The sequence below is a fragment of the Camelus bactrianus genome, chromosome 15 (genome assembly GCF_048773025.1).
Source record: "Camelus bactrianus isolate YW-2024 breed Bactrian camel chromosome 15, ASM4877302v1, whole genome shotgun sequence".
Lineage (NCBI taxonomy): Eukaryota > Metazoa > Chordata > Mammalia > Artiodactyla > Camelidae > Camelus > Camelus bactrianus.
The window spans coordinates 58,525,928-58,551,206 of NC_133553.1; the positions used below are offsets into that span (position 1 = coordinate 58,525,928).

Here is a 25,279-nt window from a genome sequence, read left to right on the forward strand (position 1 = left end):
GTAAATATTTGCTTATTTGAGTCACCTGACTTGACGTGGAAGCAGAGAACAGAGTCCTTCATGCAGAATATGGAAAAATGAGGGGAGTCAAACATGGGCCCCAGATTAGAGGGGAAAGGGGAAAACACCCAGCAGGGCCATGAAATTCATGGTTCTAAATCTGAATAAAGCAATTCAAACCCATAAAAAGTGCCAGTGAAAACCATCCATTGTTTATGATGTAAAATAGAGAAGACATTCATAGGAATAGAACTTTGTGTGAAAGAAGTGTCTTCATCCACTCCCAGACTGAAGTGAGTAGTTAGGCAAAAGAGATCCAGAATCAGAACACATTAGATGTACTAGGAATGGATTTATTCTGGGGAAAGTGTTCATTTGTATTAATTAGATTTATAAGCAAAAACTATAGATGGCAAGATTTTAGATAGTAAGAGAACATTTTAAAGAGTACACAATGATTTATAAAATATCTTCAATCTAAGACAATAGTTATGCAATTTTTAAAAATTTATAATTATTTTTGCAGTGGGAGGTAATTAGGTTTATTTATTTACTTAGTTTTCTGATGGAAGCACTGGGGGTTGAACCCAGGACCTTGTGCATGCTAAGCATGCGCTGTACCACTTGAGCTATACCCTCCCTCTAATAGTTATACAATTTTAATCATTATTTTTACTCTAAAAAACAATCTAAAAATATTAGAGAATTTGAACAAGAAAATGGTATCACTCATAATCTTTATACCCTAACATATATTTGTGTATTTTCTTTGAGTCTTTATTCTCTTATATATATATTTTTACATTTTAAAAAATCATAGAACCTATACAAGTAAAAGTCAACTTTTAATTATTTTACCCCTAAGAATATCTAGGAAGAAAGCTAAAATATTTCTGAATAAAGGACGATGAAAATAAGCTGTTGTTATTTTATTAAAAAAAAATTAAGGAGTCAAGAGGGAAATCAAATAGGATGGATGTGTGTTTCTTAAAATCCTATCACATTCTAATAACCATTTCATTCTTAAAAGTTGCATATGAGCTCCAAGGAATACATTGATCGGATTGTTTTGGCTAACATTTAACAGATTGTGGATAATCTTTTTTAGACATGTAATTTCAGTTTTGGCATGTGTTAGCTTTGCATTTTCATGATTGCCTTATATCCATGATTTAAAAAAGTGAATCAGTATCTCTAAAGAGATTCAATGAAGCATAAAAATAATGATAAAACAGTAATGTTAAATACTACAATTCAAATAAAAAACATAAATTATAAACAGGATTCCAGTGCAAGTACAGATTATAAATCTGTATGAGCTGTGACAGAGTCTATTTGTGACTTTGCACAAGCAGTCACAAAGAAATCAAGGTGTAAATTGGAAGCACAACAATAAATATCTGAAAGTTGAATTTCAGTGAGGGGGCAATCTATTAATATTAATCCCTAGTACATTGTCTTTTATAATGGTTTTATCAATTAGCTTTTGTGTCATTGTTAAACAAAGCACAGTCACTTCTCATCAACTGAGATTTTCTAAAGCAAACACTAAATAATGGTTTATAACTGATGAGGAATGTGAGCTTCATGAGGGCAGAGGTTTTGTCTCTTGATGAGCTGCATTCCCAATACTTAGCACAATTCTTTGAGCTTAGTACTTGTTCACTTATTAATACATGAACTAATAAAATAAATATTACTTATAAGATTGTAAATTAATAAAGTACTTGTTAATAAATGAACGGATTTTTCACAAAAAATATCAGCAAAGAAAATCAGAATCATAAAACTATCATTCAAAGTTGTACTCCTTGTAGCACAACTAGATATAAGTTACATGGTTACCAAATCAGCTGAAAATTAATAAAATTTTAATAAGAGAAAGCAGAATGAACTATTAGCAAAATTGTTTGATTAAATATCATTCCTTGGCATTGCAAATATCCACAGCATGCAGTGTTGAAGAGCAGTCATGCATATACTGTAGTGGTTTCACTTTCCAGCATATGTATGAATTAGTGCTCGACAAGTTACTCTGTGTATCACTGAGAACTGACTACAGGATTTTAGTACTTATTATTTTGTAAACTGTGATGTAAGCTGGAGAAGAGGCATGTACAAGGTAGCTCTGTGAGTAGCTAGGAAGTGTGTTATTACAACAATAAAAGAAAATGAGTGATCAACTCTAGGCCTCCTGCTTTTGCTTGGGTTGTTCAAGGAAAGAATGAATGTTTTAAATATGATCAAGTTATGACCTCTAAGTATACATCCTTTTAGCTGGTATTGTGCAAAGAAAGATGCACATGTAAACGGTTCTTCTTTTCTATGCTGAAGCATACTGGTTATCAGGAGAAGGGTGCTTGCATGCCTTTTTGAAATAAGAAATGGGATGCTGATAATGCCAGACAATTATTACTCAACAAGTGTGGCTTAGCACTATACTCAATATGTAAAGTGACTAAATTTATCATTTCAGGGATAAAATATCATGATTTTTAATGTTGCGGATATCAGGATTTCTTTATAAGTCTGAACTATGGCACAGAAACTGAAGTCTTGCTCAACAGTTGACTTTATTTCCTTGGAGAAAGGTATCAATTTTTCATTATTGGGACTATATAAAAATAGCAACCCAAAGTTGCAACAAAATATAAAAAAGTAACTAGCAGCTCTCATGAAGTCCTCTTTACTTAGCAGGCTATATTCTACTATCTCTAGCCCAGTCACTAATGGGTTCTCTTGCTGTAAAAAGAGACATCTGGAACGATATGGCAGTTCTCTCTGGCTCCCATGTTACTGCCTTTGCCCTGGAACTTTTCTCCAGTTTGTCCTGCCCAGCAGATTGCCCAAACTGTGCATGAGTTAATCCTGACCTCTGAAAGTTGAGTTTCCTTTCCAACTCTACTAATTTGGGACAAGTGTCTGCAACAGGGTTACTTTCCCTTGGTCCATGTCCGGTGCCTTGGTAAGTAGGGTTCTGCCTGACTTCAGCTTGTTGTTTTTTTGCACTGTTTGAGATGGAAATGCTTTGATTCTATACCACATGGAAGGTATTCAATGCCCTCCAAGATTGTAAATTCCTACCGGTTTACTTTGCCTTTCCTATCTAGCCTTATTATTTCAGAAGATGTCAATGATACTGTCTTGTTCATACTAAATATAGTCATCCAGGAATTACTCAGAGGAAAACACTGGCTGCATGCTATATCTGGTTACTCAGAATTTATTCCAATTCCTGAAAACATAGAAGAAAAGAAGCAGAGGTCAGTCTACTCTGTATAATTCATTGAACGCTCTTAACATTTCATGGGAAATGACCAATAAACCTTGGTCAAGAATCTCTACTGATTTTATAGGAGATAAATCTATTAAATTTAGCAAAGGCTTTCTCAGAAAGGGCTCCTAATCCCAACTCAAACCTTTTCTGCAATAACCCCAGTAATGGCCAACTTATTGGCAATGTGTGAATTATCTCTCATAACTGCGTTTACCTTGGTACACACAGCAGTTGTGGCCTGGAACTTTACCATCATGAAATTATTTGGAGTAATCTGAAGGTTCAGACTGAGAGGATGGCACCGACCAGCAAAGGTTTTCTAGAGACAGAGCTGATATTTTAGCTGGTCAGCAATAGGATAGCTGGCCTAATGGTTCCTGACTGATCCACTCTGATTGATGCCTGTGCTGTGCTGTTGCTAACACTTTGGGTAGCCACATTTTGCATATCATCATCACTTGTAATATATTCCTGAAGATTTCTGAGCCCTCTAATCATTCATAGGTTGCTCCAGATTAACAACAGGAGTTAGGCCTACTGAATCACCAACGAGTGCTATCTGTAGATTTGTTTCTGTGTGTCTCTGAATTTCAAAGCAGTCAAGGTTGCTCCTCTGTCTCCACCAACCAGGCCCAGGTTGGCCTTTTCTAGATGTTGTGGGGCTGGGCAAAACTGGGTGTTTAGAACATAATTGAGGTCCTGGAATTACTGCCATTTCAGTTTCAATGTGCAAAGATTGATTATGACTAATGGCAAAATTCATTCATGGGTAACTGGAACAGAAACAATTTCACAAAAGGATACTCTGTTTTTAGTTGAAAGATAGTTTTCTGATACAGCTTTTCTAAGCTTTCATGTCAACCAAAGAACTTGGATCCTATAATGATAGAGGACAAAGGGCTACCTTTTAAAAGAATAAACAGATTTCTAAGTATTTTGTTAGAATTATTACTTCTACTTACAGATTTCAATCTAAAAAAATTTAGGTTTGCAAGAAACATAATTTCATTTTTCCATAACTCAATTCAATTTCTATTTCAAGCTCTAATTTTATAAGGGGTGGCAGACACTTAATCATAGTCAATTTGGCAGGGATTGCATCTAAATTGAGGAGGCTTCCATAGGATTAGCATGTCAGAGGGAGGGGATGGAACATTTGATCCTTGCTCTTCCTTTACTGTGCTGTCTCCCCGAAGATTTCTGATCTACATCCTTCCTCAGTTGCAGCTAGCCCCACAGATTGCTGCTGGGTGGATCTTGGTTTGTTAGCAAGGCCCTTTAGATCTGGTGGCTTCTGCTGCCTCTGCACCCATTTGGGTGTCTGAGAATCATCATGTTGGGCTTCCAGGACCTCCATGGTACCATGTAAGGTTTCACTGTCCTGTTGTAGCTACCAGCCCCATGCAGCTATTTACATTTAAGTTAATTTAAACTAAATAATATTAAAACTCCAGCTCCTCAGTTACAGTAGCCACATTTCAAGTGCTCAACAAACCCAGTGGCTAGAGGCTTCTGGATTGGGCAGCCAGGTATAGGACATTTTGCTCATCACAGAAGTTTCTGTTGAACTTGTGTTGCTCTGAGGTCCTGGCTGAACTAGATACAGGGCCCACTTTTTTCTTCTCTTTAGAGTCTTGCCACCTAAGAATGAAATGATCTGTCTCAGCTCTCAGATCCCATAGATAGGTCCTGCCGTTTCAGTTGCCCTTCACCAAGGCTTCTGCCAGGATAGAGTGAGAATAGGGCAGTGAGTCCTGTTCTCTGGGACCCACCACACCGAGCCTCCCGTTACTCTCCACCCAACTTCTTCCTGTTTTAGTCCAGGAAATCCATTTCTTATCTCAGGAAAGGAAGTTTTACTATTATTTATGCCAGTACTGTCCGGTAGAAATATGACATGTAATTAAAATTTTTCCAGTAGCCACATTAAAAAAGTAGTAATAGGTAAAATTAATTTTAATGTAGTTTTTGATCCAATACATCTAAAATATTATCATTTCAACAGGCAATGAATATAAAACTTTTTAAGAAGATATATTCCCTTCACTTTTACCTACTAAGTCTTTGAAATTGGTGTATATTTTATGCTTACAACACATCTCAAGTTGAACTAAACATATTTCAAGTGTTCAGTTGTTGTATGTGGCTAGAGGTGATCGTATTGAACAATTCAGGTCTCTAAACTGGATCCGTTTCATTACTCCCTGAAGGGCTAAGATTTTGAAACTCAAAAAGAAGGAAAAATTCCGTTTCTCTACACTGTTATGCTGAGGGAGTCTTCTGGGGCCGGTGGGGGGTGGGTATAGGAGGGGAAAGGCCCTAGGATAAAAACAAATGCCTAGAAAAAAAACCTCAGTTAACATTTCAAAAGTGTTAGCCTGCCGCAGTGAGCTTTTTGTTTGTTTGTTTGTTTTTTCAATTAAGGAGATGGTTTTATTGAGGCTCTCACAGTGAGTTTTTTAAGGATATAAAAATTGCTGTAGGATTGTCCGAGCAAATTTGTTTGCTATGGGTTTAAAAGAAGTAATTTCATTAGCAGTTAAAAATTGCAGTAATATTGTTGTGTACTGTATAGCTGCCATGGTATCTGGAAAACATAATGCAAAATCCTGCAGTGCTATTGTTGCAAGTAAATCTTATTACTATGACTAAGGCACAGATAAGTTCTGTTAGTAGTTAAATCCTGCAATAATACCTCTGACATTTGTTACCGCAAAAACTGTAAAATCCAAGGATTAGAATTTTATCACCGGGAATGATGATAATTCAAGTCTGTGGTTGCATTTCATAGACTAGAGTCTCCATTTGGGGGGTTTCTGAAACAGTGACTGGCAAAGCTGCTCCCTTGAAATTAATTGCTATTATTTCAAAACTGTCATGGCAGAGAAAATTTAAACTTTTGGGGTAGCATTTTCCACTAATTTTTTTGTATTTTATCTTCACTGTAAGCTTGATGATATTTAAAGGCAAAAATGAAAATTATTTTAAATGTTGAATCTCCTGTTAAGTATAACATCTATATAATTTTGCAGTCAACACCTGCATCAAATGGACTGGACAATTAAAGTAACTTGCATCCACAGGTCTATTACATGTAGATTAAGCCTGGTATGGAAGGAGATAATAAATCAAGACTTGAGTAAACAGGGGGTTAGAAAGGGGCAGCAGCACAGTGGGCAGTTCCCCCTTGGAAGGGGGAGGGTCAGTAGGATGGTAGGTAGGGGGAGTGAGAACCTTAAAAAAATGGTAGAATGTTGTGTATTCTAGAGTGCCAAAAGATCTCAGATGATATGTGGCATGAATGGCAGTTATGGGGATTGAGGGTAAGTGAATTCTTAGTAATTATTATAAAAGTCTAAGCCTACATAAGTTACTGGTATTCCACTCTTGTTAATCACTGAATTAATGGGAGACGAATAATGTTAAAAGCACTGTTTCTTTTGAGATTCATTATTCCTTGAGGTAGTGATGTTTAGTAGCAACTAAGTATTGCCCAAGTATTCTTGAAGGTCTGTTTTTTGATGGTTTATGTTTGCTACCAAACACAATGGTGTACATGATTAATTATCATTTATTGACTATTTACTACATGTCAGGCACTTTACATTACTATCTTCTATCTTCTTGACATCCCAAAGTAAGCATGATTTGACAGAATAAGAAGCTGGGACTCAGAGAGGTTAAGTAGTTTGTGTTACTTTCTTGCATGCATGCTGAATGTCTGTTTTTGAAAAGTCTTTGAGAACAGGGACTGTACCTTTTATGTACTATTAATAGCATTTAATATGACAAGAGAAATAAGGCCTACCTTATAGAGGCACCCAGTATTTAGTTGGTATTCAGTATTAGCTAATTGGACAAAAAAAAGTCGTAGAACATTCTAAGGTCCTCCAATAAATTTAGTTAACAGACAGGTTATTTTTTAAAAAAGAAAGTTTTGAGGGAAGAAATAGCTGCTCCGTGAAGCCTCCAGGAGCCTATGAACTTGAGCTCAGCAACAGGACAACATCAGGGTCTGCCTTTAATTCCTTCATTTCTAAAGCTGGTCTCTTCTTAGCTACCTTTGCAGCTAGAATGAAAAAAAAGAGTTTACATCCAAGAGAAAATTTTCCCCTAAAAATAAGAGCTGTATTATAAGAAACTCTGTCAGTGTCTTGAAATTTTCCACAACTTGAGAAAGATTCCCTAGGGGTCCTATAGTCTTCTTTTCCTTTAAAAGAAAGACACTTACTGAAAACTGATTGCTTTTAAGACAGTTACTTTACAATAACGTCTCTCTTTCTATCTCTCTCTTTTTTTTTTCTTTTTTCTTTTTTTTTGAGGAAGGGAAAGAGTATTAAAAGAAACTAGGATAACCACATGAGAAAGTTTGAGAACCTCTGAAGAACAAGAATAAATAGAATGCAAAACCCTCCTGATTATCATGTGGGCTGTTCCTGAAGGGCAACTTAGATCAAAATAGTTTATAACCATTTCTATAAATTAGCCATTAAAAAAAAAGCCCACACACGCAAATCTGTTAATGATGCAGAATAATATATCCCTATATGAGATCATGATAGCTGTAGGTTGCAGTGACTTAGTAAACCACTCAGGAAGGACACCAGAGAACTGTAAGATGTACACAAAATAAGAATCAATATAATTATTACAGTTATCTTAATATTTTAAAATTAAGACTATAGTGGTGTTAGATCACTTTCTTTATTGCAAATGAAAACATAATTAGATACTGGGTTCAAGCCTTCTAACCTGATTCTTCAATATTTCTCTCTCCTTTCTCTTGCCTATTTCTACATGAACTCAACTCTCACCCATTACTGCCCTACTTCCAGTCCTTCAAAGATTTCTTCCCTAGACCCTGACACCTTTCAAGCTACTTTGTCCATGCACCCTGCTGTCTATCCTTAGTAAGATTAAGAATGACCCTTAATTGTTTCCAGGACCCATCTTGCTTATTTTCTTTTCACGTGATAGCTCCCCTCTTTTTTCATACTATTTGCCCATTGCTTGTAGGGTGTTCCTACTTTTCTGACCATTCCCTTCTCAGTGTCTTTCCCACTTTACTCTGCTTCTTCCTCAAATATTGAGATTCCCCCCCAGATTTCATTTTTGGTCCTCTTTCTCTACACAGGTGGTCTGTGAACCAATTAAAACTGAAAGCAAATTTTTGTGTTTTGTGATAGAGCATATTTTCCTCCTTGGGAAAGGATCTATAGCCTTCATCATATTCTCAAAGGGGTCCTTGGCTCTTTTAACAAGGTTAAGTGCTCCTGCTCTCACAGGCTCCTTAGTTTATGTCATCCTCTGCTTTGCCTTTCCATATACCAAGCACTCCCAAATCCATCTACAGTTCCTACCAGAGGAAAAAGACCGACAGCGAAGGGAAGAAACTAAGATTCAAAGAAATGTTAAAGAATCAGAACGAGAAGAAAGTGCACCGTGAACATTTTGTGTCTAGCTCAGCTTACTGAATTTGGTTCACTGAGGACCAGTTGACTGAATGTCAGGCAGAAGCTGGCGGGGTCATTACAGTTTGTCAGAGGAAAAACCCCAGAAGGTGAAGCAAAGGCTGTGTGCGCAAACCCCCTAGTAGCTAGTGGCAGAGAGGGCGCGCCCAGCTCCTAGGGTGGGGATAGGAGAGAGAACAGGAGAAAAGCCACAGCAGCCGCTCTTCCCACAGCTGCAGCGAAACCAGACCCGGGATCTGCTCTCAGACCCCGCCCCTCACCCGGCGCGCTTTTGATGGACATCCACCTTCGGCAACCACCTTCCAGATCACTATAAACACTCCTTACTCCTTCCCACTTATCGCGTCCCCCCTCCAAGCCAATCAGAGGAATGGGCGGGATTGTCCTTAGTGGGTTCCAATTTTTTTTCAAGAAGGGTAGACTATGCGCCGCGTTCCGGCTGCGGGAAAAACACCTCCAGAACTAGTGGGTGGGGGGTGGGGAGGTGGAGCCCTGTGATGGGCACCCGGGTCGGCCAATGAGGCGCCCCCGCCGCTCAAAGGCCCGGCCGCCGAGGTGGGCGGGGCAAGCGCGGGGCCCGGCCAATGGCGGCGGGGCGGACGGAGGTTGAGCCGCCGTGGGTAGGGTTAGTGTGAGAGGTGCGGCGGGGGAGGTAATGATGATGGTGGCGGAGGAGGAAGGCGGGGGAGGGGGTGCTGGGCGCTGAGCGGCGGCTCTGTCAGGGTTTTGTAGGGTGGGGGACGGTCGCGGGGCGACTCCGTCCGGGAGGGGGCGGGCGTGAGGCGCGCGGTCCGCCTGAGGGGCTGCAGACCCCGGCTCCCGGGAGCGCCGCTGCTGGCTCGGCTGTTCCATGTGGCTCCGGCGGGGATGGAGGACTCGGTGGCGGCGGCGGCGGCTGCTGCTGCGGCGGCAACGGAGGAGCGGCGCTGAGGAGGGAACCGGGCCAGACTCAGCCCGACAGCGGGATTAGAGGTGTGAGGAAGGGGCGGGAGTGGACGTGCGGCGGGGCCGGGGCTCGGGGACCGGGCTGGGATCTTCTGGCATCGTCTGGGTGACAGGGACCGCAGGCGAGCCACAGCCTGCCTCCGCCGGGGGGCAGGGGTCTGGGCTCTGCGTGAGGAGAGGAGGCTCCGGCGGACTGTTCCCTGAGGATGGGGGAGGGAGGCACCGGACCCCGCACCGTGTACTGGCCCCGCTGGTCATTGCCTCACGCCCAGGCAGGAGTTTCCATTTCCCTTCGGTTGGCAGCGAAGGTGAAGGAGAGCCCAAGTGGCCTGGAGCTGGGACACTGCCCTCTCTCTGCCTTGAGATTTCCCTCCACTCCTTTTTCCCCATCCATTTCCCCCTCCCTCTGAACAACAGCATTCTTCTACGCTCCTTAATTTGTTCAACGCACATATTCTAGGGCTCGAGACTATTGATTATCGACTGAAGAACAAAGTTTATTTGAAAATACTCCACTTCTCCCTCTGACTGGTGGTGGACATTAAACAGCATCTCTAGACTTTCCCGCTCTGCTCGCCCTTCTGTGATGCTGAGGGCGGGGGTAGGGCCCGACTTTCGTCTCTCGATTGTTGTTGATGCTGATTACCTGATGTGTTGCTCTACGTCTTCGGTGTGAATTGTAATTTCTTGCTTGGTGTCTTGCATCCTTGATGTTACTGGGTTTTGAGGTTGGTGTTTTGTTTCATTGTTTGAGGAACATGCGGAGAACTGGGGTTGTCTGTTGCAGTGTTACCTAACATGGGTGGTTAGTACCTTCCCATGCTTCTCTCCTCATATTTTTTCTCTTTGTTTTGCTTTTCAGTTCTCCAGAATACACATCATATAGCCCCTGAGGTGGAATGGTGATGATTCCATGAGGGAACCTCCTCCTACTCATCCTGTCATGTGTGTCATACTGTTCTTGACTGGGCCATTCATCTAAGATGGGATTTACCCTGTGAGACAGGGAGAAGACTTATGGACCCCAAACATCATTTCAAGTTGTAGTTGAGTTTTTTTTTAAGTACAGACATACATGCAAAGCTCCTTTGCTTTGGACCCTCTGCTTTGTTAAAGCTGCTGTGTTGCTCACCCAGAACTGCTTTACTGTTTTGACTGATCATCATGGCTTCAGTTTGGAAGAGACTGCAGCGTGTGGGAAAACATGCATCCAAGTTCCAGTTTGTGGCCTCCTACCAGGAGCTGATGGTTGAATGTACCAAGAAATGGTAAGACGTGCCTGGGCGTGGAGTTTTCTGTGCTGTGGCCTAAACTCATTGTGGCCTAAGCTCTGTTTCTTCTGACAGCAGATTTACCTTTCTGTAGTGCACAAGTGTGTCAAAGCTGGGCGGGGTGCACATTACTCTAACAAGTACTATGCTGTGCTCTGTTGCTGCTGGTACTGTCCCTGTGGGTTTTAATTACTGTACTTCAGTATGGTTCAGAGGACTGTAACTAGGAGAGCACACTTAGTACAGTAGATTTGGCTTGAGGTCTTTCATCATTAGTGTTAGAGTAACTTTGATTTTTGTAATTTCAAGGAGACATAGAGAATGGCTATTGAAGTATTGTAAATGTGTATATTTTGATGTAACATATGTGTCTGTTTCAATAGAGTTTTAATACAGAAGTCTACATTCTCGTGGGGTGATGATCTGTTTTATTTTGTTCTTGATCTTTCTTTTTTTGTGTTTAAAATAAAGAATTTTTTATTACTTGAATAATAGAATGCCAGTCCACACAACCTCAGAAATCCTTTTGTTATATGCTTAGTCAGGCAGGCAACTGTGTTTTATTTTAATTGCCTAATGGGATACATTTCTTGGCCAGATTTAAGGAAGCAGTTAGTAGTGCTGGTCTATGACTTGCTTCTTTCCACTTGAGCAAAGTGAATTTAGAACTTTCTTTTCACTGCCCTGAATGATAAGCAAGGAAAATTCTTACTTAGTCAGAGAAGAAAGTTAATCTTAAGCAAATGGTGCTTTGGGTTTTGATTTATTGCAGTGATTAAGCAGTGTTACTGCAAAAGTAAGTCCATTTCATTGCCCGCATAGACTGTAATCTCATGTCTGTATTAATCCCTCTTTTTAACATCCTTTTTATTAGATGAAAAAATATAGCTTGCTCTACTCTAGAACTCTTAAAGCATATTTGAATATTTATTTGGAAACTAGTTTCTGAATGCTTTTCTCTTGAACTTGTTAGGAATGTTATATGCAACTCAAGAAATATGTGTACTGATTGCCTACTTTATACTAGGCACTGTGGCATTAGAATTGAATATGACATAATCCCCACCCTCAAGGAGCTCGCAGTCTAGGGTAATGACAGTTGTGTAAATAAATTCACTGTGATAGGTGCAATAATATAAATATGTAGGATGGAGGGATTTTAATGTCTCCATCACTTAACAGTTGGATATCCTTGGGGAGAGATTATTTACTTCTCTGTGATAGTTTCCATATCCACAAAGGTAATACTGGTATCACTTCATAAGAAGGGTTACTGTGAATATGAAATGAGTAACACATGTAAAATGCTTGAAACAATGTCAGGCACATAGTAAATGTCCAGTAGATTCCATTATTACTTATAAAGTTGGCAGGGAAAGAAACAATCAATTCTTTAATCATAGGGGTGGGGCCTTGGGATGGCTTTCTGGGAGCTGAGCTGAGTTTTGAAAGATTCATAGTAGTTGGCCAGAATGCTAAGGGGGAAGAAATGAAGGATATTCTAGTCTGAAGCAACAGGCTATGCAAAAGCATGGAGGCATTAAAAAGCATGTGGTGTGCTGGAAGTTCAAGCAGTGTAGTTGGATAATCATGGGGCTTAAAGTGCAGGATGGGGGGAGTGCAGTGGACTATCATGTTTGAGAGGCAGGCAGGATTCAAATCATAAAAAAGTGTGGTCATACATGGCTTGGACTTTATTCTCTGGGTGATGGAAACATAGTGAAAGGTTCTGAGCAGAAGAGACATTAGGTTTACATCTTGGAGAATCATCTGGATGACTGGAGTGGAAAGGGTGACTGGAGGCAGCGATGGTGGGGTAGCTGTTGCAATGGATGAGGTGAGAGAAAAGGCTTAGACTGAGGCAGTGGCAGAAGGAATGGAGAGAACAGACTAGAGGAACAGTTAGGACACAGAATGGATAGGACTTGATGGTCATTTCAGTAGGGGTCTGGAAAGAATGAGGATGAGGGAGAGGGAAAGGCCTAGGTTGACACCCATATTTCTGGCTTGGAGGACTGGATGTACTACTAACCAAGCTAGGAATTGCATGAGGAAGATCCTGATTACAAGTATTTTGTAACTTGGCAGTATACTGGGGGCATCAACTTTAAGATGCTTAAATTTGAATCTCTTTTCTTAAGGGAAATAGAACATATCAGATCATTCTTCAGTCACAACATCGGTTTCTTCCCCACAGTTTGCAGCATTCCTGGATTTCCGCACCCACCCTTTGGGAACTATATAAGTTATTGTTAATGTGCCTCAAGGTGAAAGCAAGAATGAAAATTGAACTTGATTATAGGTGAATAGTTGGCTTCATAATTTTTAGGCATGGACATTATGGTATACCTATTAAATTAGATCTTTATGATAGGGTGTGGCCTTATCACACTAAAAGCATTTACATATTCTAGAATTTTTAGACGTTTAGTTCTAGCTATTTTACATTTTTTCTCTCATCTAAAAATATAATTTAAAGCTAATAAGGTGACAGTGCCCAAAGAATAATATATTTATTTGATGTACTGGAATTTTGTTTAAGTGGATCCCTAGAGCTTTAAAATCTTTTCATTGTATAAAAATTTGTTGTAATGACTTTAAGTTAGTGTACCTTTTGCCTTATTTTGCATAGGATCCTTGTGATACACACAGATTAGGCCCAGTTTCTATACTTACATCCTATCATTTTCTTTTTCATTCCTTAGTTTGATGCTTAAAAGAATTCTTAAATTATTGGATGTGTGTGCAGAATTAGAATCTATTTAAAGGACATAAGAATAAGAATAGACTTGAATATATAGTAAGAACATATTTTGTCAGCTGCTTTTACATTTTAGGTATTGTTTTGGGGATATGGAAAAAATAAAAGGAGAGGAAGGAAATTTAGAGATGCCAATTGAATAAAAGGAAAGAGGTATTGAAGATAAATTGTAAGTATTGAGAGGATAAGAAAATAGATCTATTATTATAAATTAGAGAAGAAGGAATAAAAGATAAAAAGAAAGAATAGTTAGCATTCCTCTGGGATTTTGCCTTTGGAGGTAACCGGTGTATACAGGTGCCATTACCCTTTAGAACGTTGCTGCTTCAAGTGTTTTCTGAGAAGCAGTAGAACTTGCAGAGCCTGGGAACCTGTTAGGACTGCTGTCTCTCAGGCCCTGCTCCAGACCTGCTGAATCAATCTGCATTTCATAATAAGATCCATAGTATTATGCATATTAAAATTTAAGAAGCAGTATTTTAAAATAATGTTTTCAGTCTTACCAAGTGCCCATTCATGACTCTAGGATAAAGTATGTTTAAAATACACTGATTTCTGCATATATTTGAAACTCAGGGAGTGAAGATGAAACTCAGGGGACTCTGGAAAGGCATAGAGTATTGATGGAAGAGGGTAATGGGAATCAGGATGTGTGCGTTATTTCTGTGATTAAGAAGAGGAGAAATGTTCCCCGTGTTGTCTTGTCATGGTCATAGACTATGACCCTGGACGGGACAGATAACAGGATGAAGGTAAGGGTTTCAAGAGGCCATCTTCTTTTAGATCTAGGCCATGAGCAAATTCTCAGTGTTTTACCCTTGATCAAAGGTTAGATTCTATAGATTAGAAAGTTTGGGGTCTCTACTTTCTCACACTTCTCTTCGTTGCCGTCTTTTAGTATTTTGCCCTTGCCCAGTTTGATGTGGTCTGATCCCTAAGTTCAACAGGGTCTAATTCCTGATTCTTCCCTGGTATAGTGGCTCTAGAACTTAGGTCAGGAACAAAAAACAGAATGACTTTTATTCATCTGAGGAAAGAATACTATCCTGTGAAGTCCAGACCTCCTCGATTTCCAGGTAGAGGCTCTAGCAGCTTTGGAGATGATAAGGGTTTATATCCCTTTCTCTTATTGTTGTCCCCAAGTCATTTAATTATTTATCTCACTTCACTGATGTAGCTGTTGGCAAGTGGTGAGACTGGCCACTGAAAATGAATTTGAGAGAAACACTGTGCTGCCTTTTCTCTCTTTGCTTCGTGTCTTGTTCTTTTATCACCTGCAGGCCTTTAGATTTCTGACAGAAGTCTTCACTTGTGTGCTTTCAGTGGCTATTCAGGTGTTTAAGGAAACGACTTGAAAATTGGCAAATTGTGGTTATGTTAATTTAGGTTGCAGAATTCAATTATGATAGAATCTCCCTAATACATGATGAGAACCATGTTATATTTTCTGTGTATTATATATTTTTTGTATGTCTCTGTATTAACTACATGTATGAACCTATTTTATCTATATTTTTATTTCTTCTATATAAGTGTTAGTTATGACATTCAGAAAGTATTTAAAGTACTATAAACTTTTCCCCAAAAAGCATAAATATACTTATTTCTGATTTTTCTGTCATATAAAAATTCCTTTTTCTTGTTTTTAAATATACTTTTAATTATAATTTATTTTTAAAATAGGTATTGCATGGTTCAGAATTCTAGAGGTACAAAAAGGTGCATATATCCCTGAAAGTAACTCATTTCCTTCATTATTCAACACCCTTTTGCAAACCTTGTGACCTCAGGATTTGAAAAGTCAAAAACAGTAGCTCTTCTCAGTGCTTAAGTTTGTGATCTTGGCCTGTTAGATAAAATATACTCCTTAATCTGATGTTCCAGGCTGTCTATAACTGACCCCAAGTTAGTTTTCCAGCTAGATGTTAGAATGCTACATGCACTGTAAGTATTACCTTGAGTTTATGAAGGCTAAATTCCATTAATAAGTCCTCATCCAGATCCACTTCTTTGGGTGGCTTAAGCGAACATTTCTCTGTTGACCGTCTAATTGAGTGAGCTGGTACATCAGCCTTGATGTTAAAAACCTACTATTGAAATACATTAAAAAAATAATTAATTGAATTATTATAAAAGTATCTGGAAGGCCAGTGTGTCTGGAACACAGAAGAATGAGGGGCAAAATGGTAACAGGTGAGGTCTGAGAGGTAGGTTGGCTTTAGATCACATATGGTCTTGAGATCATGGTAAGTGAGTGCTTTTGGATTTTAAATGTGATAGAAAGCCATTGGAGAGGTCTGAGCAGGGAAGTAACATAATATCATTTACGTTTTTAAAAGAGTATTCTGGATACTTTGTGGAATGTGAACTGTCTTGAGTAAGAATGGAAGCCAGGAGGTTGTTGCAGTAGTCCAAGTGGCAAAGAGACAGTGGGGGAGGTGGTGAGAAATGGTTGTATGGAGGCAGATAACACACACATGTGCCCCTACCACACTTTATTGAGGTATAATTTACACTTTTACATACAATAAAATGCATCCATTTAAAGTATATCGTTCAGTAAGTTTTGATAAATATATAAACCCATGTTAACTGGAAATAAATTTTTTGAAGGTATAGTTGACAGGACTTAATGATGGATTGGATACAATGTACAGTGAGAGATGGCTCAATAATGATCATAGGGTCCTGGCCTGAGCCACCAGGTAAATGTGATACTAACCACAGGGATGGGGGACACAGGGGAGGAAAAGGTTTGGCGTGAAGGAGAAAGCAAGAATTGGCTTCGCTTTTCTTAAAGTTTGGGACATCCACCTGGAGATATTAATTAAACAGTTGATTATAAGAGTCTCCAGCTCAAGGGAGAGAAGAGGCTAGAATTTCTTAGTATATAGATAGAATTTATGACTGTGGGGCCCTAGGAAATTCCTATGGTATTCACATAGATTAAGAGGACTGAGGACTGAGCCTTGGAACGTCAGCATATAGAGGTGGGGAAGAAAAGAAAGAGCAAGCAAAGGAGACTGAAAGCAAGCAGTAGTGAGGTGGGAGGAAAATTTGGAGAGTGCGCTTTCCAAGGAACCAAGTGCCAAATGTAACAGGAAAGGAGTGTTTAGGTATGTCAAATACTGTTGAGAGGTTGAGCAAGATGACCATTAGATTTGGCAAGTTGGAAAGAGCTGGTGACCTTGAAGAATGGCTTCAGTGGAGTGGTGGGGATGAAAGCGTGATTAGACTGGGTTAGAGTAAAGGAAGTGGATACAGTTAGTATGGGTGCTTTTTCTGGAAAATTTTGCTATAAACTGGAGAACTAGATAGTAGCTGAAGAGGGACAAGAGGTCAAGGTACACCTTTTGCATGGAAGATGTTTCAGCACATTTTAAGCTGATGGAAATAATTGGTAAAGAAGGAAAAAGTGATGATATGCTGGGACAGGAGGTAACTTCCAGAGGAAAGTCCTTGAATGATAGAGTATAGTGAGAATGGAGTTGGTCAGGCTCCCTCCCGGATGTCTGGATGTCCAGTGCCTAGTGACGCAGCAGTATTTTCCCACATATACAGTACCCATGTGTTGTTATGTAATAACTTGCGCTGTGCAAGCCCAATGGTTAGCCCACATAGTTCATGTAGCTGGCTTGATGCTGGCTTTGTTTGCCTTGCTATATAAGGGGGATAGGACTTGACATCCCGCTGCCATTGAAGCCCATATACTCCTCTCCACAATAAAATCATGTCAGGGACACCTACTGCTCTGCAAGTGTTCTTTGGTCTGCCCGAATCCAAGAACCTGCCAGGCCTCGAGCACCTTCAGCGCCTGCAATACAATGAGAGAAAGAGAAGAGGATCCAGCACACGCATGGAAAAGTTGAACTTAGGTAGAAGCAGGGACAATTCATTGTTACAAGGAGGGAAGTGAAATACATGGGTAGAGAAGCATTTAGGTTGATAAATTTGCTTGGGGAGGATGTGGACATTCTCTTTTGTTGGCTTCTGTTTTCTCAGGGAATTAATATTAGAGGTCATCGTCCAGGAGGGAGGAGACAGAAATTTATTGAAGGATTGACGAGAGAGGACATATGAAATTGTCAAAATGAGAATGAATTGACTAGGGAAATGTGGAAGGACTCCTGGGTAGTGCTGAGGATCTACTTAACTTGGTGTTCCTAAGTTTAAAGTGAATGCACCCAGCAAGTTTGCACATTTTAATTCATCTGTTATATTTGGTGCTTGGGTGCAGGCATGGAATAGGCAGAGCTGGATTTAACCAGGGATGGGTTTTGTCAGAAATGTGTAAGTGAGGGAAAGAAGGGCAAGGAAATTGAGAGTGAAGGTATGGGAGTGGTAATAGTGATGAGCCATGGAGTATAAGATGGAAGAGGAGGAAAATAAGGACATGAAAGATAGGGTGGTCAGTGGAAAAGTGAGATCTTAAGAGGGTGAATGCTTGTTGGGTTTGGGATACCAGAGTGAATGACCTGAAAAAATGGGAAGAAAGAATCAGAGTGAGATGCTTGACTTTGGAGGATGTGGTTAATATTAGGTAATGACGACATACAGGTGGTGGTCTCCTTTGGCTCACTTTTGCTTGATAGTGAAAAAAAAATAAGCACACATCTTCAATACAGTTATAATGTACTTATATATTAAACATGAGTATACCTTAATTTATTTTCTTTTCTTCAAGTAAACACATTTAAGTAGAAATTTTCCTATATTTAAATGGGTCATGTTTCTACCTCCAGGTGCTCCCATTCCTCTTTGGACGCTAGCTGTTAGGGTTTGACAGTGGCAGTTGGTGTTTGGATGGAATGGAGGAAAAGGTTTTTGGAAGTGAAGAGGGTAATCAAGGAATTTGAAAGGCTAAGGTGTGGGACAAATTATCTGTGGCTCTTGAAATTGCTAAAAATAATTGGAGGAGAAATGATTAAGATAGGGAGTCAGGTGCTAAAATCTTGATGAGGGGAGAGAGAGAGGCCAAAAAGTTATACTTTACAAAACTTTGTTACAAGTTATGTGATTCTTGAACACCTATTCCTTGAAATAAAATAACAGTTTTCTTTTCTATGTGGTGATGGTCAAAGGTAGATGTAATTTTAGTACATAATAAATTGATATGTTACTTTGTTAGTAATTTTATTTTAGTGTTTCATGAACTGATTTTTTTTAAAACTGGAATTGTTACATGTAGTTTTTTATCCAGATTTTAAATGTTTATTCTATGTGAAGTTCAGTGGTACAAAATTCAGTTGTGGTGTGTTAAGGAAAATAGTGGAGCTTTTTTCTGCCAAATTAGGTTTTCAGTGTTAATTTCATCATTGCCTCCACACCAGACTCAGTATGCTTCTAGATGGCCGGCAACTTTAGTTTGATCCAGGGTGTCTCTTTTATAAATAGTTTTATTGGAATATGACCATGTCCATTTGTTTACATATTGTCTATGGCTGCTGTCACACTAAAATGGCAGAGTTGAGTGGTTGTGACATAGACTGGATGGCTGCAGTTTAAAATATTTATTATCTGTCCCTTTAAGAAAAAGCTTACCAGCCTCTGCCCTAAATCATTGGAGTTACTTGCAGCTAGTGTTGATGCAATCTAGAGGGTGATACCTTTCTGTTTTCTTTCTGCCCAACCTCCAAACTATTAGTTTAATCTTACTGTAATCTAACTGCAGAAGCAACAGAGGGAAACCCATTGTGCCTGCATTCCAGCCCTATGGAAACTTTATGAATATGGAAACTTTAGAATTTCTTTGAGGAACATTCAGGTCTGTGTATGTACAAAAAAATACATTTTCTGGCTGTATGACTTTGCACAAATTACTTAACCTCTTAGTACCTTATCTGTAAAATGGTGTTGATAATAACAGTGCTTCCAGCATAGAGTTGTTTTGATGATTAAATGAGATACCTGTAAAGTGGTTAAGACAGTGTCTGACATCTAGTTAGCACTCAATAAGTGTTATTCATTTTATTATTATCTGTATCTGATTATTCAAGCAAGAGTGGTGAAAAGAACTATCTGGAGAAAAGGCGTAGAGTCAGTGAGAAGTCTGAAAATATCATCTGGGCGTTAAGGAGTATTAGAGAAAGATGAACTAACACGGAAGGCTGGAGTGACCTAAGAGGTGGGAGTAAACCAGGGAGCACGTTAGCAGAATGCTGTGCTGAAATGAGCTAGGTTTTGACAATGCTTTGGCTTTTGGGAAGGAGCTATAGTTTTGCTTCTGGAGCAAAATTGGTTCATATGGTTTTGTAACTGTTTCCTTTTTAATCACTTCAAGTATGTGATTATTAGCTAAGGAATATGGCCAAGGAAATGAAATTCCTTTAAAGTAGAATTAATTTGCCAGCATTTGTGTTTGTATGTGTGTCATCTGGTGACTATGATTTTAGGATATATTTCTTTATGACAATTAAAAAAATTTTTTTCCATGTCATGAGGGAAAAATTGTGTCTGTTGGTAGGATGTAATTCCCTTACCTTATTTTGGTATCAAATCTTGGTTATTTTAAAAGTTGATTTTTGAAATGAATTTTAAGTGATTATGTGAAGAAGTTCTACTCTTATGATTTAGTTTCACATTAGTTTTGTAATTAGATGCATTTCTAGAAATGTGCAATTAATGCATCAAATGTGTTTGTTCTGATTTTGTGGAAAATTTCAACAAAAGAGTCACTGAAGTATTTCACTGTGTAATATAAAAATAGTCCAGTATGCTAAAGGAAAAATCATACAAGCATTTAAAACTGAATACTCAGTAGGGATGTTCACATTCTGTATCAGGACTTTGGCATATTTTTTGAAAGGACTGGAACAGAGTTTGTGACTTGGGGACAGTAAAATTATTTCAGGATGTCATATATGTTTGTCTTATTTTTCACTGTCATAGTGCTACTTTTAGGGAGCTTTGCTTATAGACACCTAAAGATTTTCTTTGGTAAGTTTGATCTGTTAAAAAATACCCAAGTGTTATTAATCCCAGTGTTGTTATTATTTAAATACTTTAAAAATACTTTCTAAAAATTGACTTTATTATCTCAATTAAAAAAAAGGTTTACTTTAATGCAAAAAAGTTAATCACTTTAAAAGTTGATACTCTGCCTATGTTCAAAAGACTGTGTCAGCTTAAGGTTTTAAAATCACACTATTGTGACTAATTTAGAGATATAAATAGAATAGAGATACTAATAGAGGAGCAGAGAATACGTGTTACCAGGCATTCAAGAGGAGTTACCACTGGACACTGGAGTTGGTCCTGAGTTTGCTGTCAGCTAAGGCAAAAGGGAAGCACATTGGTTCACCTAGTTTTCCTTTAGGCCAAAGAAAATATTCAAATTCATTTGCAGACTTTTCTTAGAACTTAATTCAAAGAGGATTTTTATTATGAAAAAATATGACATTGGATAAAGTCTCAAACTACAAAAGACTCAGACTGTTAAGTTGGATAATGTTTATATTGACCCTTTATGAAGACTCTGAGAGAATATGACTGGGAAGCCTAGTTTTCTGATCATCTAATTTAAATCAAGGTTACAACTCAGAAAATTTAGAAGAATGCTTTTTTAACATAAATCATCAAGTTCAGGGCTGTGCAGTACAGAAGCAACTAGCCACATGTAACTATTTACATCCAAATTTAAATTAAATAAAATTAAAAATTCAGTTATTCAGTCACATTAGCCACGTTTCAAGTGCTCACTAGCTATGTGGGACTAGGGACTGGCATTTTGAATGGTGCAAATATGGAACATTTTCATCATTATCATCAAGAAAGGTTTTATTGGACAGTGCTGTTTTAGCCATTCCTCTTGAACCTTGGCTGATCTCAGAATCACTGGAGCACTCTGTAAATATGGAAATTTCTGTGGTCATTAAGTAGTCCTGATTTTGTAGGTCTGGAATGGTGCTGGCAAATCTGTCTTTTAGAAGTTCCTCAAGTGCTTAAGATCTTCAAGTCAAGTTTTAGAACTGCCACATTTGATTCTTTCTCAAATATCTGTCTGAAGTAAGGCTTTGACAGGTAATAGGTTATAGTTCTTGTTGGTACTTGGGAAATTTTGAGTTGAAAATTTGCATTGAATTTTCTTCCTTTAATTCAGCTGTTTTGTATTTGTGTGTGTGTGTGTGTGTGTGTGTGCAAAAGTGAGAGCAAGGTACTTTAGCTATGTCATATGTAATGCTGTCAAATTAATAGAAACATTTGAACAGGTTCATTCATTCATTAAAAAGAAGACAAAACAGTCCTCTTTCATAGAAGCAAGGACTGCTGGGGATAGCTAAAGATAGATTTTTTTTCTTTTTAAAGAGAAGTTTTGCTACTTCTTAAGTACTTGGGCTGTTATTATACTTCCAGGTAACATTTCCAGGGCTGCTGATTTTTTTTTCCCCCTGAAATGTACCTTAATGCTCACTCCAGTTTTTCTGTTGCATCTGCCTTGGTGGCATCTTTTATCATCTTTTGCTAAGGTGCATGGTTCTCAAACTGCATCAGTGAGCCTAGAAAGTGCTACAGAGAATGCACAGGTGTGACTAGAGATGCTTAAAAATGTTGAGGGAAGTACAGCAACATCCGTTGGAAACCACACAAAGTGCTAGCTTGAGGTAGGTCATTTTCAAAATTAGACTGATATATTTCTTTTAATGATAACGATATTTTAACGAAGCTGAGTTTCAGGTAGTTGCTGTGACAAAAAACAAGTACCACGTGAAAATCTATATGAAACAGGAAAAGAGGAAGGTTGTGTCCAGTATAATCCTCAGGTTTGAGAAGTTGTGCAGCACTAAACACAGGTGCTAAGTTGTTAGGACATACATCCTTCTTTAGTTGTTTGGACCTGACTACTTAATGGACAGAATGATTAGGTCTTTCTTTGGCTTGTGAAAAAATGACCGACACATTAAGGACCTTATAAACCCAGAAAGTTTGGGAACCTGTGATATAGACTTTTGTGATAGCTCTTAACACTTTCCTCACCCATTTTGGTCCTTTGTCTATATTATTGCTATTGTTATCCTTCTTAAACGAACCTTCCAGATTTCCCCTTTGTTTATAGGATACTGTTAGTATGCTAATTTTAATCTTCTAAATTTATCTTCATTCTATTTTACTAGTCTTTTCCAACCACTGCCTTTAAGCCTCCAAAAGCTTGTTTACCACCTGCGTAGTTTCCCTCACGTGTTATCTTTTGTTCTTCTCTGTCCTCCTCCAAAAATCATTAAATGCAAAGAGCATGTAGTAATATACTCTATCGCAAAGTAACTTAATTGAAACTGAGTTTATTCATGCAATAAGTGGGTTTAGAAATTGAGTTTAATGGTTCAGCTTTAATTTGAAGAGTACTCTAATTTATAAAATAATCTTTTAAAAATTGGTTAATTCATTACTTTTAAAACTTTTTATTGAAATTATTTTATAGTTACAGAAGAGTTACAAAGATAGTATAGAGAGTTCTTACGTACTTTTTATCCAGATTCCTTTGGGTGAAATTAGGGTAAATAAATTTACCATGACCGTTTATGAAAACTCAGAGATTAACATTAGTACAGTGCTATTAGGCCAAGCTACAGACTTACTTGGATTTCACCAGTTTTCCACTAAGAGCCCTTTTCTGTTTGAGGGTAATTCAGGATACCACATTGCATTTAGTTGTTGCATCTCCTCTGTCTCCAATCTGTGACAGTTTATCAGTCTTCTCTTGCTTTTCATGACCTGGATAGTTTTGAAGAGTGTTGCTTAGGTATTTTGTAGAATGTTCTTCAAATTGAGTTTGACGTTTTTCTAATGATTAGACAGGGGTTATGGATTTTGGGAAGATACCAGAGGGGTAAAGTGCCCCCATCACATCATATCAGAGGGCACGTGAAATCAGTGTGGCTTATTACTGGTGATGTTCACCTTAATCATTTTGTTAAGGTAGAGTCCGCCAGATTGCTCCACTGTTAAGTTACTATTTATCCCTTTCCATACTCTGTTCACTAGCAGCCAGTCGCCAAGTCCAGTATACACTCACGGGGAGAAGAATTGAGTTCCATTTCCTGGAAGGAGGAATATCAGAGAATTTGCAGACGTATGTTAAAACCACCGCAGAATTAATACATTTTGGAGGGGAGTTGCTTTGAGGTTATGTAAATATCCTGTTTCTTTGAAAGTGTCAACCACTGATTATCAATTCATTAGTAGGTTTTGCCTGCGGCAGTTATTAGTGTTAGAAGTGTGTTTTTCCTAAAAAATTCATCTTATTTTTATTATTTGGAATTCTTCTGTAAGGCAGATTTGATCTTTCTCATTTTTTTATTCAGTTATGTATTTATATGGGTTGGGACATACAAATATTTATAAAATAACCTTTTGGTATTGTTACTGCCTTTGGTACTAAGGTTCTGACATGTAGTATATTATTGCAACATTATTTCTTTTTCTAAAAGGAACCTTTATTTTGAAATAATTTCAAACTTACAGAAAAGTTGCAAAGTAGTGTAAAGAATTAATTCCCATATACCTTTTACCCAGATTCCCCGGTAGTAACATTTTATCATATATGCTCTTACTCTCTCTCTGTATGTCATTTTTTTACCCCTTAACATTAACCTTGATGCCACTTTACCCATAAATACTGAAGTGTGGTTTTCCTAAAAAACAAAGTCATTTTCTTACATAGCCGTAGTTCGGTTTACCAAATCAGGAAATAAAGATTGAAACAACACTTAATCTGTAGGACTAATTCAGATTTCTCAGTTATCTCAATAATTCTGTTTATAGCAAAAGAATTTCTAGGGCCCATACATTACATTTACTCTTCTCACATCTTCTTACTCTCCTCTAATCTAATAGAGTTCTTCAGGTTTTCTGTTTTTCATGATTTTTATGAAGAATATTGCTGAGTTTGGGTTTACCTGTTGTTTCCTTGATTAGGTTCAGATTATGAATATTTGGCAGGAGTACCAAAGTGATGTTGTGTTCTCACTATATCATAATCAGCATATGTGTGTGCATATAAATATCCTATTCCTTATCAAACTTCTATCCACTAGTTTTAGCATTCAGTGTGGTTATAATTGTAGGTTTGTTTATTGCTCTTTTCATTTCTATCAGTTTTTGTCTCACATATTTAGCAGCTTGATTTTTTGGAGTATACATATTTAGGATTATATGCCTCCTTTTGGTTTACCTTCTAATTTTACATATTTTCCCTGTCTCTGGTAATTTTGTGTGCTCTGAAATCTCCTTTTCTAATATTAATAAAGTCTTTCCTTTGATTAATGTTTGCTTTATAAATCTTTTCCCATCTGTTTTACTTTTGGTTTGCTTATATTGTTGCATTTGAATTGAGTTTCTTGTAGATGGTCTGTGGTTGGGCCATATTTTTAACCCACTCTGTAATGTCTATCTTTTAACTTTTGCATTTAAACCATTTACTTTTCATGTAAGTATTAGTATGTTAGGGCTGATATCTGCTGTTTTGGTTTTTGTTTTCTCTGTTTTTCATTTCTGTTTTCCCTTCTTGACTGTGGGTTTCTTGAACACTTTTAGGAATTCAATTTTAATTTATCTATAG

General features: G+C 38.1%; 1 protein-coding gene across 7 annotated transcripts in view; it reads left to right on the plus strand.

The window, feature by feature from the left end:
* Positions 1 to 2,907: 2,907 nt before the first annotated feature.
* EHBP1 (EH domain binding protein 1) overlaps positions 2,908 to 25,279 on the plus strand; it is a 281,810-nt gene continuing 259,438 nt past the window's right edge. The window contains exons 1-2 of one of the 7 annotated variants that reach the window (XM_074341201.1): positions 2,908 to 2,965; positions 10,556 to 10,961. In XM_074341201.1, coding sequence (XP_074197302.1) covers positions 10,858 to 10,961 — 104 coding nt within the window. In that variant the 5' untranslated portion in view covers positions 2,908 to 2,965; positions 10,556 to 10,857. Of the gene's footprint in view, positions 2,966 to 9,336; positions 9,401 to 9,433; positions 9,721 to 10,555; positions 10,962 to 25,279 lie in introns of those variants that run through there. The other 6 variants (XM_074341202.1, XM_074341207.1, XM_074341203.1 and 3 more) reach the window with 6 other exon arrangements.